The 16,577-nt window shown below is 42.6% G+C and overlaps 1 protein-coding gene across 1 annotated transcript in view; it reads right to left on the bottom strand.

Annotated features, from left to right (window-relative positions):
- Nucleotides 1-886: 886 nt before the first annotated feature.
- The window catches only part of GAA (alpha glucosidase), a 193,319-nt gene continuing 177,628 nt past the window's right edge, over nucleotides 887-16,577 (bottom strand). The window contains exons 18-20 of the mRNA XM_082271730.1: nucleotides 14,873-15,037; nucleotides 11,788-11,940; nucleotides 887-981 (exon numbers count right to left, since the gene is read on the bottom strand). Coding sequence (XP_082127856.1) covers nucleotides 919-981; nucleotides 11,788-11,940; nucleotides 14,873-15,037 — 381 coding nt within the window. The 3' untranslated portion in view covers nucleotides 887-918. The remainder of the gene's footprint in view (nucleotides 982-11,787; nucleotides 11,941-14,872; nucleotides 15,038-16,577) is intronic.

Below are 16,577 nucleotides of genomic sequence, written 5' to 3'. Positions count from 1 at the left end.
CTAAGTAATCTTCTAGCAAAAATAATGATTTTAAATTGTAAACAACAGTGTCAGAAATAGGCCCGGTCCTTAAGTTGTTAAATATAAATTCTATATGTAACCCTACCCACCTTAGGTAGTAGAAAAAAAAACATACCTCAGTAGAGCAGTCAGCAGTGCTTGATTTCAGTTTTCTTTCCTGCTATTGTACTCCACTGTGCAGATGCATATACAATCTCTATGGAAATGAATGTCAGGCTCTCCCATTCATGAACAGGCATATGCACAGTAGAGCACAAAAGCAAGTCAGAAAACTGAAAGTAAACATTGTCCAGCATCACTGAAATCAAGGTAGTGTACAGGGGTACTGCTCTGCATTGAAGGTCTGATTTTTAGGTCTACTACCAAAGGGAGGAGGATGGGGGGAGGGGCACATTTACATAACATTACAGCCACATTTTATGCAAACTGCTAAGCAACTGTTCTGGCCAGTTCATTTGCAAAATCATTAAAAAAATCAAGTAGTCATAATTTAACATTCATCTGCATAGATCTATCACAACAAGCATCCAATCAACAAGGACTATATAGTCCTGAACAAGCTCCCCTGTGCATAACATGTTTTGCCATAAACAGATTAATAGACCTTCATCTCAATTCACTTAGATGTTACAATTATTGCCATAAAAATGTTAATTTGAACAATGACAATCATTGAGAGTTGAAAATAACGGTTTAATGGCTCAAAAATGAAGATCGCTATGATGGATAATTCATGGGTCTTCGCAAACTGAGCCTTTTTTCTGAAGTCCAACATTCTTCCATTAGACTAGACCCAATGACAGTCATGGAGTACGTACCATAATCCAAACATTGCAAAACCAGCAAAATCAGCAAATAGCTCTAGAAAAGTCACTTTTCCAATGATGAAATACAACATCAAGACCATGTGATTGTAAACTGGTTTTGTATTAATAGAGAGAGCTTCTCCACTGAGAAAACCTAAGGGGGAAACAAAGAATTGTATATGAATTAAGAAAAAACAAGGCAAGCATGAAAAACAAAGTAATACCAACATCAGCACTACTTAACCACTTCCGGACCGCCCGCCTCAGTTATACGTCGCTACTTTGACGTTAAGTACCGGGGTTATGGCAGCAGCTTAATTTAATTTACTGGGCGGAGGCTCCTCTTTCTCAAAAAAGTGGTCCCAGTGGTGGATTCGCCGCGGGATCACTTTTATGGGCAGCGAGAGATGTGCACTCCCTTCCGCACTTCCCGATCATTTTCCCCACTTACTGAAGCTATTGGTAGGGGGGAAAACGATTCAGTCCTCTCCCCACCTAGGCAGGAAGTCGAGTGAGAGCAAGCTGGCCTCCACTCAACTCTATGGCCTTGGAGGACCGGAGCAACGTCATATGTCGCTTCCTCATATTGCCCTAAAGGGCCCATTTTTTTCATGATGGAAAAAAAAAATGTTTTTTTTTTTTTTTGCTTTTTAGTGTAGATGGGATAAAAAAAAAAACCTCAGATCTCACATTAAAGAGGACCTGTCCTGCTTATCTGTTTTTATATTCCTTCTAATAGGAATAAAAGTGATCAAACATTTTTTTTTTTAAAGGGACAAGAAAAAATTCAATTTAAAGCGCTCCGTCCCTCCGAGCTCTTGCGCAGAAGCGAACGCATATGCAAGCCACGCCCACATATGTAAATGGTGTTCAAACCACACATGTGAGATATCGCCGCGATCGTTAGAGCTTCCCGTGGTGTCACTGGACAGTGGGGAGGGGCCATGAGCGCCAGCAGAGGACCCAAAAAGAGGAGGTTTGCAGCCACTCTGTGCAATTCTATTGCACATAGCAGGTAAGTATAGATATTTTTTTAAATTTACCTTTACAATCGCTTTAAAGTTGAACTGAATTCTCCGTTTTTTTTCCATTAAAAATAACATGTCATATCTACTTGCTCTGTGCAGTGATTTTGCACACAGTAGCCCAGATCCTCCTCTTCGCGGGTCCCTCTTCGGTGCTCCTGGCCCCTCCCTCATGTTGACTGCCACCATAGCAAGCAGCTTGCTATGGGGGCACCCGAGCCGAGCTGAGTCACAGCTCCCTGTGTCCATTCAGACATGGAGCAGCAGCCTGGCCCCGCCCCCTTTCTCTCCTCATCGGCTAACTGACTTTGACAGCAGCGGGAGCCAATGGCGCTGCACTTCTGTCTTAGCCAATGAGGAGGGGAGTCCCAGACAACATCCCTGGATCTAGATGGATCTCAGGGAAGTATTAGATGGGCTGAGGGGGGCTGCTGCACACAGATGTTTTTTTTATTGTAATGCATAGAATGCATTAAGATAAAAAACCTTCTGCCTTTACAACCACTTTAAGGATATCCAAACCGAATAACCAAAGGTAATATATTGAAATGTACCAGTCCTATGTGGTGCGGTGCTGTGCTGCAGTAGGTATTCAAGTATATTTTCTGCAAAGTTCACAGCATTTCCTGTTTAACCTGCAGAATCTTGTGTCCATGTAACTTTCTAAGCACTGAACTGAAATCTCAAGCAATGTTATCTACCTTTCAAGCTTTCTTCTGTGAAGTATAACACAACTCCCCTTTATGTAATAGAGAACGGGAGAGGGGAGGTGACAATGCTGCTTAATATCAAAACCAGGTAATACATATATATATATATATATAGATATATATCCTACCCTACAGACACAAGCTGTGCATCCACCCAATATAAAAACCCTCATAAAATGCACGTTCTATTAAAAATAAAACACAACATGGCTCAACATGCAAATAACCATTCCACAAAATGTTAGCTATCAGCCAGTGAAAACTCTACTCCTCCATAGATACAGTGCATTGACTGAGTGTTGTCACCTTAGGACACAATTCCTGGAATTCATAAAGAATGGCATGGACAGATTTTGCATAAGTGTATCATGAGTTCTAAAAGTGGTGCAGAGTGCTCCAAATTCATCTGCCTTACTAGAAGTTTTAGCTGAATTTGGCTCATGCTGCGTCACAGTCAGAAGGCATGCGAGACACATTTGCAAAATCTGTTTGCCCCAGTTTCTCTCTCTGTACACCAAAAGAGAGTTGATCTTCACTAGCTCCACTGTTGTAAGATATGAACTGTTGGTATGTTATTTTGAAATGGGGAATTCATTATGCCACAATGTAAAAGTGGAACATTATAGAACTACCTGAATTTGGTGCATGGCTCACTATCAGAACCAAAAGAGTCGCAAATACTTTATGAATTTGCTGCAATACATTAACAAGAGGGATTAATGGCAAAAAGCACAGTGGCTTTATTAACCACTTCCATGCCGAGTCATGTAATATGACGTCGGCAAAGTGGTTGTGAGGATCCGGGCCGCCGTCATATGACGTCGCCCGGATCTCCCCTCTACTGCGCGCCCCCGGGGGCGCGCAGCGCGGCGATCGGGGGTGAGGCTCGTCCCTCGGACATAGCCCATCCCTGATCAAGGTAAACAGCCAATAGAAATTGGCTGTTTACCACGTGATTGGCTGTGTCAATCGCAACCGATCACATGAGCGGCTCCAGCACGAGACGCTCGTTCTCTCTGCAATGCCCGCCCCCGGGGGCGCGCAGAGCAGCGATCGGGGACGAGGCTCGTCCCTCGGACAGAGTCGATCCCCGATCTAGGTAAAGAGCCAATGAAATTGGCTCTTTACCACGTGACCGGCTGTGTCCAATCACAGCCGGTCACAAATGTCAACAGAGAACACAGTAACTAGCTGTCACCGTGTTCTCCTCCTCACACACTGATCCTGTGTGAGGAAGAGATTGTGGTAACAGCTAGTTACCAATCATAGTGCACCCCAACCACACTGATTGCCCCCCCCCCCAATAAAGAGCACCTGTCACTAGCCCATCAAAGTACCCGAGTACCTGTCACCAGCCCATCAGGTACTCAGATGACAGGTACTCGGGTACTCTGATGGGCTGGTGACAGGTATTCGGGTACTCTGATGACAGGTACTCGGGTACTCTGATGACAGGTACTCGGGTACTCTGATGACGGGTACTCTGGTACTCTGATGACAGGTACTCTGGTACTCTGATGACAGGTACTCGGGTACTCTGATGACAGGTACTCGGGTACTCTGATGACAGGTACTCGGGTACTCTGATGACAGGTACTCGGGTACTCTGATGACGGGTACTCTGATGACAGGTACTCGGGTACTCTGATGACAGGTACTCGGGTACTCTGATGACGGGTACTCGGGTACTCTGATGACGGGTACTCTGATGACGGGTACTCTGATGACGGGTACTCTGATGACAGGTACTCGGGTACTCTGATGACAGGTACTCTGGTACTCTGATGACGGGTACTCTGGTACTCTGATGACGGGTACTCGGGTACTCTGATGACGGGTACTCGGGTACTCTGATGACAGGTACTCGGGTACTCTGATGACGGGTACTCGGGTACTCTGATGACGGGTACTCGGGTACTCTGATGACGGGTACTCTGATGACGGGTACTCTGATGACGGGTACTCGGGTACTCTGATGACAGGTACTCGGGTACTCTGATGACAGGTACTCGGGTACTCTGATGACAGGTACTCGGGTACTCTGATGACGGGTACTCGGGTACTCTGATGACAGGTACTCGGGTACTCTGATGACAGGTACTCGGGTACTTTGAGTACCTGTCAACGGAGTACCCGTCATCAGAGTACCTGAGTACCTGTCACCTACCCATCAGAGTACCCGAGTACCTTCCACCTGCTCATCAGAGTACCTGACGCCCGAAGTACCCGAGTACTTGCCGCCTGCTCATCAGTACCCATCACTACTCATCAGTACTCATCAGTACCTATCACGTATCAGTACTGATCATCAGTACCCATCAGTACAGTATCACCTCTCAGTATCAGTACTACTCATCAGTACCTATCACCTGCCTGTCACCTGCCCATCAGAGTATCCGAGTACCTGTCACCTGCCTATCGGAGTACTCGAGTACCTGCCACCTGCTCATCAGTACCAGAGTACCTGTCACCTGCCCAACAAAGTACCCGAGTACCTATCACCCTTCATACAGCCACCATGTCCAAGTCCAAAAAGGTTTATATACGTCCTCCGTTTAAACCTAAATACCGGTGTTATGGAAGCAGATAGCTGCCATAACCCTGGTATTTTTTTAAACGGTGGACGGTTGGCTTTCCGATAAGGGTGGTCCCAGCGGCGGATTCGCTGTGGGATCACCCTTCCGGGATGGCGGAAGAGGCGCCCCCCCCCCCCTCCCGCCACGTTCCGGTCCTTTTCCCCGCTTACCGGACCCGCCGGCAGCGGGGAAAACGATCCGGTCCCAGATCCTCACAGACAGGATGTCGAGTGAGGGCAAGCTTGCCCTCACTTGACTCTATGGTCTTGGAGGACCGGAGCTACGGAAAATGTTGTTGCCTAGCAACCGGTTTAAAGTTCCTTTTTTTTTTTTCATTTTATATAATATTTTTTTTTTTTTTTCTATCTTTTAGTGTACTTGTGAGATCTGAGGACATTTTGACCCCAGATTTCACAAAAAATAGGTCCTGTCATGCCTATTTCTATTACAAGGAATGTTTACATTCCTTTTAATAGAAATAAAAATGATCCATTTTTTTTTTTTTAAACGGTGTAAAAATAAAAAATAATAAATAAAATAAATAGTAAAAAAAAAAAAATTAAAGCGCCCTGTCCCCGTGAGCTCGCGCGCAGAAGCGAACGCATACAGAAACCCCGCCCACATATGTAAACGGTGTTCAAACCACACATGTGAGGTATCGCCGCGATCGTTAGAGCAAGGGGAATAATTTGAGCCCTAGACCTCCTCTGTAACTCAAAGATGGCAACCTGTAGAAATTTTTAAATTGTCGCCTATGGGGATTTTTAAGTAGCAAAGTTTGTCGCCATTCCGTGAGCGTGCGCAATTTTGAAACATGACATGTTGGGTATCTATTTACTCGGCGTAACATTATCTTTCACATTATGGAAAAAAATTGGGCTAACTTTACTGGTTTCTTATTTTTTAATTAAAAAAAGTGAATTTTTTCCAAAAAAATTGCGTTTGGAAGACCGCTGCGCAAATACGGTGTGATAAAAAATATTGCAATAATCTCCATTTTATTCTATAGGGTCTCTGCTAAAAAAAAATATATAATGTTTGGGGGTTCTAATCAGTTTTCCAGCAAAACAACTGATTTTAGCTTGTAAACACCAAATGTCAAAAATAGGCCTAGGCAAGTGGCTAGGATGCATGATGGTGCGCCTTGGATGTTAGGCCCCTCTATATGGCTAGGCTGTGAAAAAGTCTCACACATGTGGTATTGCCATACTCAGGAGGAGTGGCAGAATGCATTTTGGGGTGTCATTTTCGCTATGTACATGCTATGTGTTAGGAATATCCTATAAATTGACAACTTTGTGTAAAAAAAAAAAGTTTTCATTTTTTTCCCACATTTTCCAAAAACCTGTGGAAAAAATTATATGTTCAAAGGACCCATAATGCCTCATAGAATATACGTTGGAGTGTTTGCTTTCCAAAATGGGGTCATTTTGTGGACTTTTCCATTGTATTGGTGCTCTAGGGCCTTGAAAAGTGTGATAGGTAGTAATAAAGTTTTATGTGTATTTATGCTCGTAGAACGCCTGAAGGTGCTTCTTGGACGTGGAGTCTCTTTTTGTGGCCAGGCTGTGTAAAAGTCTCACACATGTGGTATCACCATACTCGGAAGGAGTAGCAGAATGTATTTTTGGGTGTAATTTTTGCTGTGTACATGCTATGTGTTAGAAATAGCTTATAAATTGACAACTTTGTGGGAAAAAAAAGAAAAAAAAATTTTTTCTTCATTTTCCCAAGAATTGTGGGAAAAAATTACAACTTCAAAAAACCCACCATGCCTCTTACTAAATACCTTGGACTGTCTACTTTACAAAAAGGGGTCATTTGGGCGGTATTTGTACTGTCCTGACATTTCAGGGCCTCAAGAAAGGAGATAGGCCGTCAGTACATCTGGTGTGATCAATTTTCAGTAATTGGTACCATAGCTTCTAGACATGTAGCAGTATACATTTTGGCCCAAATGTATGAAGAAAAATAAATTTTTTGCAAAATGTTATAATTGAAACTAAAAAAAGTGTTTTTTTTTCAAAATTTTTGCTCTTTTTTTGCATATATCACGAAAAAAAAAACCCCAGTTGTGATCAAATACCACCAAAAGAAAGCTCTATTTGTGTGAAAAAAATGATAAAAATTTTGTTTGGTTACAGTGTAGCATGACTGAGCAATTGTCATTCAAAGTGTGAGAGTGCTGAAAGCTGAAAATTGGTCTGTGCAGGAAGGGTGTCTAACTGCTCTGTATGGAAGCGGTTAAATAGGATCACCTGCTTAAAATATAGGTAAAAATATAGGTAAAACAGCCTAAAAAAAGAAAGCTAATGCAGCCACGAAATTCACAGACTAGTAAGCTTCAATATATAAACATTTTTGGGGGGTTTAAATAACAAACATGTTATACTTACCTCCTCTGTGCAGTTGGCTTTGCACAGAGCAGCCCCGATCCTCCTCTTCTCGGGTCCCTCTTTGGTGCTCCTGGCCCTTCCCTCCTGTTGAGTGCCCCCACACCAAACAGCTTGCTATGGGGGCACCCAAGCTGCAGCTCAGTGTGTCTATTTAGACATGGAGCTGCCATTCGGCCCTGCCCCCTCTCTTTCCTGATTGGCTAATTGACTTTGGTTGACAGCCACGGGAGCCAATGGCACAGCGGCTGTGTCTCAACCAGTCAGGAGGGAGAGTCTCAGACAGCCGAGGGACTCATGGCCATCCCTGGAGAGAGAGGAACCTCAGGTAAGTATTAGGGGGTGCTGGGGAGGCTGCTATGCACAGAAGACTTTTTTTCTTAATGCATAGAATGCATTAGGATAAAAAAACCTTCTAACTTTACAACTCCTTTAACCGCTTGCCGACCGCTGCACGACTATTTACTGCGGCGGTCAGCCTCGTACAGGCAAAGTGAAGTAGGACTACGTCGCTAGCCTTTGAGCCTCTAGGGGGCGAGCGCGCGCCGCTGGAGGCGCGATCCCGCCCCCCGCTCGTTCCCTAACAAGTCCGCGCGTGTGACCGGCGGACCCAATGTCCGACGGTCACTCACGATCTCCCGCTGGAGAGGGAGAAAGGCAGGCGGCTGATGTAAACAAAGCCGTCTGTCATTCTCTCTGATGTAACTGCAGAGATCCTACGATCCTGCTATGTAGGATCGTATGTCTCTGTGGTTACATCACTAGCCACACCCCTTTACAGTTAGAAGCACGCCCCTAGGGCCAGTGTCATTTTTACAGTAACAGTGCATATGTATAGCACTGATTACTGTAGTAAAGTCACTGGTACCCCCAAAAGTGTCAAAAATGTCAGTCAAGGGTCCGATCTGTCCGCTGCAATGTCGCAGTCCCGCAAAAAAAAAAAAAATCGCAGATCGCTGCCATTACTCGTTAAAAAAAAAAAACACCAAAAATGACATAAATCTTTCCCTTAGTTAGTAAACGCAATAACTTTTGCGCAAACCAATCAAAATACGCTTATTGCGATTTTTTTTATCAAACATATGTAGCAGAAAACAAATTGGCCAAAAATGTTAAAAAAATTTAGATTTTTACATTTTTTCATATAAAAAAAATGTGAAAAATATTGTTATTTTTTCAAAATTGTCGCTCTTTTTTTGTTTATAGCGCAAAAAGTAAAAATCGCACAGGTGATCAAATACCACCAAAAGAAAGCTCTGTTTGTGGGAAAAAAAGGAGATCAATTTCACTGCTTCACTGCTACATCATGCTACATCATCGCATGAAGGCGCAATTGTCTGTTAAAGTCACGCAGTGCGTAATCGCAAAATAGGGCCTGGTCAGGAAGGGGGTAAAATCTTCCGGGGCTTAAGTGGTTAAGTAGTCTGTACACAGACAGTTAATAAAAAACATAACAAGCAATGCCAATCAGTAACCTTAAGGCCCCTTTCACACTTGCGGACCGTTCAGATCCACCTGTCAGTTTTTCAGGCGGATCTGAACGGTCTCCCCATGCAACTCTATGGGGCATCCGATGTCGGCGGAGACATGTCCACTGACATCAGATCCGTCAAATCTGGACAGATGGAAACCCTATTTTCCATCTGTCCGGACGGATCTGATCGGATGAGAACGGACAGGCGGTCCGTTCTCATCGGATTCCCCCATAGAAGAGAGCGGGGCTCTGACACTTCCATCTCTGCACACAGCGCAGAGACAGAGCTGTCATCCACCTGCTCAGCGGGGATCAGCGGATCAATCCCCGCTGAGAAAAACGGAGTCCGCCGATGCTGTCAATCTTCAGTGTCCTCATGAGTTCTAACAGAAAAGCTACAAACAGAACCACCTACCTCTGCCTAAAGTGACATTAAAGACTTGTTTTTTTTTTTCTGTTTTTTTTTTGTTTTTTTAAATAAACAAACAAGTTATACTTACCTGCTCTTTGCAATAGTTTTGCACACAACAGCCCAGATCCTCCTATTCTTGGGTCCACGGCGGGTGCTCCAGGCCCCTCCCTCCTGCCAAGTGCTTCCAAGCCACTGCTCTTCGTGTCCATTTACACACTAAGCTGTGGCTCGGCCCCACCCCTTCTCTCTCCTCATTGGCTCACTGGCTATGAAAACTGGGAAAAAAAACGTTAAAAAAAAAAGAAAACAAATGCAGCCACCACATCCAAGGATTGGTAATCTGCAATATATTACATTTTTGTTTTTGTGTGTAATACCGCTTTCATTAATAAGTTATCACTAAATAAATAGGCAGAAATGCAAAATTCACTGGTTAAAGTGATAAGAATGGATAAAGTAATATGGTTAGTAGAAAGTTGTCAGCTGTGACAATGAGTAGAGCAGCTATATGATGTGCAGTGACATATGTGCTTTGTGTACATAGGGGTGAATTTATTGAAACTGGAATCTGGAGCAGCTGTATATGGCAACCAATAAGCTCCTATCATTCGTTTCCAAAACCTACTGTAGGTGAACAAACTGAAGATTTACAGTGGGGATCGAAAGTTTGGGCACCCCAGGTAAAAATTTGTATTAATGTGCATAAAGAAGCCAAGGAAAGATGGAAAAAATCTCCAAAAGGCATCAAATTACAGATTAGACATTCTTATAATATGTCAACAAAAGTTAGATTTTATTTCCATCATTGACACTTTCAAAATTACAGAAAACAAAAAAATGGCGTCTGCAAAAGTTTGGGCACCCTGCAGAATTTATAGCATGCACTGCCCCCTTTGCAAGGCCTGCCAGTGTCATGGATTGTTCTCAATCATCGTCTGGGAAGACCAGGTGATGTCAATCTCAAAGGTTTTAAATGCCCAGACTCATCTGACCTTGCCCCAACAATCAGCACCATGGGATCTTCTAAGCAGTTGTCTAGAAAACTGAAACTGAAAATAGTTGACGCTCACAAAGCTGGAGAAGGCTATAAGAAGATAGCAAAGCGTTTTCAGATGTCAATATCCTCTGTTCGGAATGTAATTAAGAAATTGCAGTCATCAGGAACAGTGGAAGTTAAAGCAAGATCTGGAAGACCAAGAAAAATATCAGACAGAACAGCTCACAGGATTGTGAGAAAAACAATTCAAAACCCATGTCTGACTGCACGATCCCTCCAGAAAGATCTGGTAGACACTGGAGTTGTGGTACACTATTCCACTATAAAAAGATACTTGTACAAATATGGTCTTCATGGAAGAGTCATCAAAAGAAAACCTCTTCTACGTCCTCACCACAGAAATCAGCGTTTGAACTTTGCAAATGAACATATAGACAAGCCTGATGCATTTTGGAAACAAGTTCTGTGGACCGATGAGGTTAAAATTGAACTTTTTGGCCGGAATGAGCAAAGGTACGTTTGGAGAAGAAGGGGCACAGAATTTAATGAAAAGAACCTCTGTCCAACTGTTAAGCATGGGGGTGGATCAATCGTGCTTTGGGGTTGTATTGCAGCCAGTGGCACAGGGAACATCTCACCAGTAGAAAGAAAAATGGATTCAATAAAATTTCAGCAAATTTTGGATGGTAACTTGATGCCATCTGTGAAAAAGCTGAAGTTAAAGAGAGGATGGCTTCTACAAATGGATAATGATCCTAAACACACCTCAAAATCCATGGAGGATTACATCAAGAGGCATAAACTGAAGGTTTTGCCATGGCCTTTACAATCTCCTGACCTCAACATAATTGAAAATCTATGGATAGACCTTAAAAGAGCAGTGCGTGACAGACAGCCCAGAAATCTCAAAGAACTGGAAGACTTTTGTAAGGAAGAATGGGCAAAGATACCTCAAACAAGAATTGAAAGACTCTTGGCTGGCTACAAAAAGCGTTTACAAGCTGTGATACTTGCCAAAGGGGGCAGTACAATATATTAACTCTGCAGGGTGCCCAAACTTTTGCAGACACCATTTTTTTTGTTTTCTGTAATTTTGAAAGTGTCAATGATGGAAATAAAATCTAACTTTTGTTGACATATTATAAGAATGTCTAATCTGTAATTTGATGCCTTTTGGAAATTTTTTCCATCTTTCCTTGGCTTCTTTATGCACATTAATACAAATTCTTACCTGGGGTGCCCAAACTTTCGATCCCCACTGTAAGCTTGTTGGTTGCCATTCTCACCTGCTGTTTGATTCAGTTCAGTTTGCCCATCATATTGTTCATGCAGATTCGTAGACAAACAATTCCTTTAGCCGCAAAAAAAATTACCTTTGTGTCACTCCTGTAGGTGAAATCTTCAGTAGCCACCTGATTGACCAGCACTTTCTTTGGAGGATTCATAATCCCATAAATCTGAACTGATTGCAGCTTCAAGCCATCTGCTTGGCTGTTCAGGTGTATCACTTCACTTAGAAGGGCATTCTGGGGTAAGAAACAAACAGAAAACTGAGGCATGGAGAAGACAACAATAAAATGTATGTTTGCCCAGATACTAAAATTGTGTAAATAGCTCCCTTTTACCTACTGAATAGAATTGTGCAAGGACTTTTTATATTGGTGAGAGTAACTATTTCAATTGCCTGTGTTGTCCATTTTTGCTTTCTTTTTCATGCCTTTTATTAGGGTGACCACCAGCTCCCAATTCTGGAGCATTTCCCTCTGCTTTTATCCAGTCCACTGCATTTGTTACTCCCACTAGTTTGACGGACAGGTTCTCTGACCATTTAGTGGATAAATGACAGGGATTTCCTGTAAATGTAACTGTCCCTTTTGCTAGGTAAGTTGTCTAGTTACTGTTAGTTGAAAAATAACAGCTCTAATGACAGGATCAACAGGTGAAAAACAAAAAACTGTCAGAAAAGGTGCATGCCCATTTTCTGGGATGTTGAGGTGTGCTGCCAGCCCAATAATTTTGCCTTTCGCAGCACACGTATATGTGCAGAAGAAATGCTCATTACTGCAATGCACTTCGTGAAAAAAATGTGAACCTTCGCTAGAACCCAAATGTTTTTTTACCGTGCAAAAAAAAAAAACTACACCTCAAAAGCTTTAAAAAAAATAAAGCTCTGTAGGGACATTCTAGAACATAAATATTAATAGGCGCCTTATAGCTTTTACATTTACGACCGCCAAAATTGCGATAGTCCGCTCTTGGAGGACTCCGGTGGTGCCGATTGAGCTGCTAAAGGCCAAGCTGACCTGGATCATGATAAATGAGAGGATGGTGGCGATACTTCATGACAAAATGCACCTCTTTGAGAAAACTTGGGACCCTTGGGTGCGATACCTAGCTGGCCCCTACTTAAGTTGAGGAGGAACCGTTACCTACCGAGACCGCATAACTTGTGAGTGAACCCCGATTCCGGGGACATGAGCCTGGGCACCGACCCTTTCTCACCGCTATTACTTCCTTTCTACTATCTACTTCCTACTGTTCCTCCCCCATCTTACATCCTCTCCCTTTCTCTCCATTATCTTTCTATTTCCTTCTCCATCTTTCTTTTAATATGTTTGAACTGTTCGACACAATGATAGAGCAGGGCCCTCTAGTTCCTCCTGTTTTGAATTGTATTGTAACTGTATTGTCTTCCCTCACATTGTAAAGCGCTGCGCAAACTGCTGGCGCTATATAAATCCTGTATAATAATAATAATGATTCCGGTGTCAACGGACCACGGTTGGTCTACAGTTTTTGTTTACCATGGCCTCTGCCAAGCACTCAGGTGACTTTTCTGTGGAATCGCAGATGGTGGATGCCTCCCCAGTTAATTGTGATGTAATGGGTTGGGGGGTCAGGGGGCCGCTCCCCCCCTCGGGTGCAGTAAGTTTCCATGGGGGTGCCGGGGCCCGGGCCAGCCAATGTTGACTTGGTGGGCATGGGGGGCTATGCTTTTGCTGAAGTTTGTGCTACTGTTCAACTATTTTCACTGCCATGTCAACTGTTTTGAAAGTTTTGTTTTTATTTCTTTGTTTCATGGCCATGGCCTGATTGTACCATTGTGATCTTTTCTTAAAAATCAATAAAAATATTGAAATCTAAAAATAATAATATGGGACTAGGTGTTTTACTATGGATCGTAGGTTTTGTGACCTATAAGTGCTCCCTGTGTGCATCCTTAAAAAGCCTTCCCCACACTTCTCACATCACAGTAATATTTCAGCAATGCTTACCATGGTACATCACCGTAAGAAAATGTGACTTTTCTCCAACCAAACCACCGTGATGTGTGGAGAAAAGATAAATCATGAGAGTGCAGGCCCCTTTTGCTGGACAACTTGACCTGTTACCATTATTATATAAAAGAACTAATCTACTGGCAGAATCAACAGGTTCATGGACTGAAAACGGCACTGCTGGGTAAACCCTAGTGACATTCTGCATGAATCTTGAAATAGATAAAACTGATATCTATGCAGCTTTAATATAACTGTAATGTGCCTCCTGGAGAACAGATTATAAATGGCTTTGCGTTAAAGTTAATGATTATGTCTGGAGTGGCATGCACCACATGAACTGAGCAGATAAACCTGATTTAGAAGTATCTGCACCACAGATTTGAGAGTGAAATAGAAACTGGAATGGGTTCTGTGACTAATCATCAAAGATTGCAGCAGTTTTCAGCATCTGTGATGTGGCTGGTGTTAAGTCTGTCTGTTCCATTGTTAAATGTTAATGACCTCACATTGTTTCTGTCCAGATGGCTAGATAATTAGTTCAGGTTAATTCTATTTCTGTATACAATTTCATCTGCATATGATAATGTAATCAGGCATCCCCTGACCTGTGTGTGGTAATCTGATCAGGAGGGGGAGGTCCATGCTGTATATAAATTCTGTGTGACTGTTCAATAAACAGAGATTCCAGTACAAGCTAAGTTGTCAGCTACCTTTGTATTGGGCTGCTGGGAAAACCTGGTATCTATGTTCACAACTGGGAGGAAGCCGTATACTGATGGAATTCCACAAATACAGTGTGGGTTGAGGTTCCGTTACAGTGGCGCAAATATCATCAGAACAAGTAATAGACTTTAGCCACTAGATGTCATGCATTCTCACACACCCTCCTCATTCATCACGTAGAGACAAAACATTTAGGAAGAACATTGGTGGACAAATTGTTCATCCTTAATTTATGCTTGCCCTTGTCATGTGGACTGCACCGCTATATGGACCCAACCTGTGAACGGTTGATACAGCTGCGACAGCCTTTATTAATTTGGCTATCGCCCCTCTTTTTTACTTGCGGTTGATGCAACTTAATTAATGGCTGGCACCAATAAGTGCCAATTATAAACATTTTATGCATGCGAGTTGCCTTAAAAGTGTCACCTGATGACCGAGTCCCTTTGCTTACATTTGTAGCAATAAAAAGCACTTGGGTATAATCTCTTCTTTCAAAGGTTGCTAAACTGTCTCCATCATCCCAGAATAGGTCTCCTCGTGCAAATCCTTCCGTAGTAAGCGCCACCACAAGTATCAGACTATTCTTGCGTGTCTCCTGTGTGGTCATACCTGGTAACTGGAGGAGAAAAGAACAAATAAATAATCAAACTACACTAACATACACATCCACTGCTTTTGTTACAATGACAAAGATTTACCAAAAGAGGCTGCAATATTTAAAAAGCAATACATAACTAAACTGCATATTTTCATAATGATAATACTACAAACAAGAAAAAAGTAGATTAGTACAAAAAAGGAAGAGATGCATTTGCAGCTGTGTTAGATTCTGAATGCAAAAGATCCCCTTATGACTAGGATTAAATATCTAGAAGAAAAGCCAACTAACACACTGTAGGCCCTTAGGTACTCAGCCTTTTGAAGCGCTAGGGACAATTAAGTGATTTGGTAACCGTTCGTGGGCCACAATGAACTATGGGGTTTTCCTGCCCCCTAAATCACAAATGTAAACGAGCCCTTATTGTCCTGAGCACCCTATAAGGCTGCTTTCTAACTGATACGCTGCAGCTTACCCGCACCGTGGGGGCAGCACAGTCCACCTGCAGCTTTACACAAGGCACATATTAGTCGTGCAGTCCACAAATCTGGCATTATGGAAGAGTAGCTAGAAGAAAGCAATAAGAAGTCCTGTATGCAGTTTGTGAGAAGCCACCTGGGGGACACAGCAAACATGTGGAAGAAGGTGCTCTGGTCAGATGAGACTAAAATGTAACTTTTTTAAAAGCAAAACACTGTGTGGCAGAAAAATTACACTGCACATCACCCTGAAGACACCATTCCCACCAACCCAACATGGTGGTGGCAGCATTATGTTGTGGGGATGCTTTTCTTCAGTGGGACAGGGAAGCTGGTCAGAGTTGATGGGAAGATGGATGGAGCCAAATACAGGGCAATCTTAGAAGAAAATCTGTTAGAGTCTGCAAAAGACTTGAGACTGGGGCAAAGGTTAACCTCTAGCAGGACAATGACTCTAAACATACAGCCAGAGGTACAATGGAATGGTTTAGATCAAAGCATATTCATGTGTTAGAATGGCCCAGTCAGAGTCCAGACCTAAATCCAATTGAGAATCTGTGGTAAGACTTGACAATTGCTGTTCAGGCACTCTCCATCCAATCTGACAGAGCTTAAGCTATTTTGCAAAGAAGAATTGGCAAATATTTCACTCTCTAGATGTGCAAAGCTGGTAGAGACATCCCCAAAAAGACTTGCAGCTGTAATTGCAGTGAAAGGCGGTTCTACAAAGTATTGACTCAGCAGGGATGAATACAAATGCACACCACTCTTTCCAGACATTTGTAAAAAAATTTGAAAATCATTTATAATTTTCCTTCTACTTCGTGTTGGTCTATCACATTTACGTTTTTGGTTGCAATATGACAAAACATGGAAAATGTCAAGGGGTATGAATACTTTTTCAATGCACTGCATTTGTAAGGGACATTGCTCAGCCCAGAAAGAGGTATTGTTTACTTTTTTTTTTTTTAATCAGAAACAAAGTTTATTGAACGAAACAAAAAATTCACAGGCTTCAACACAGCAAGCTCTCTTGCAAAGAGAGTATAAGCAGTCAAATAAAAGATACATAACATCCC

The sequence above is a fragment of the Pelophylax lessonae genome (genome assembly GCF_965119305.1).
Source record: "Pelophylax lessonae genome assembly, chromosome: 11".
Taxonomy (NCBI): Eukaryota; Metazoa; Chordata; class Amphibia; order Anura; family Ranidae; genus Pelophylax; species Pelophylax lessonae.
This window is presented reverse-complemented; position numbering and strand designations above follow the sequence as displayed.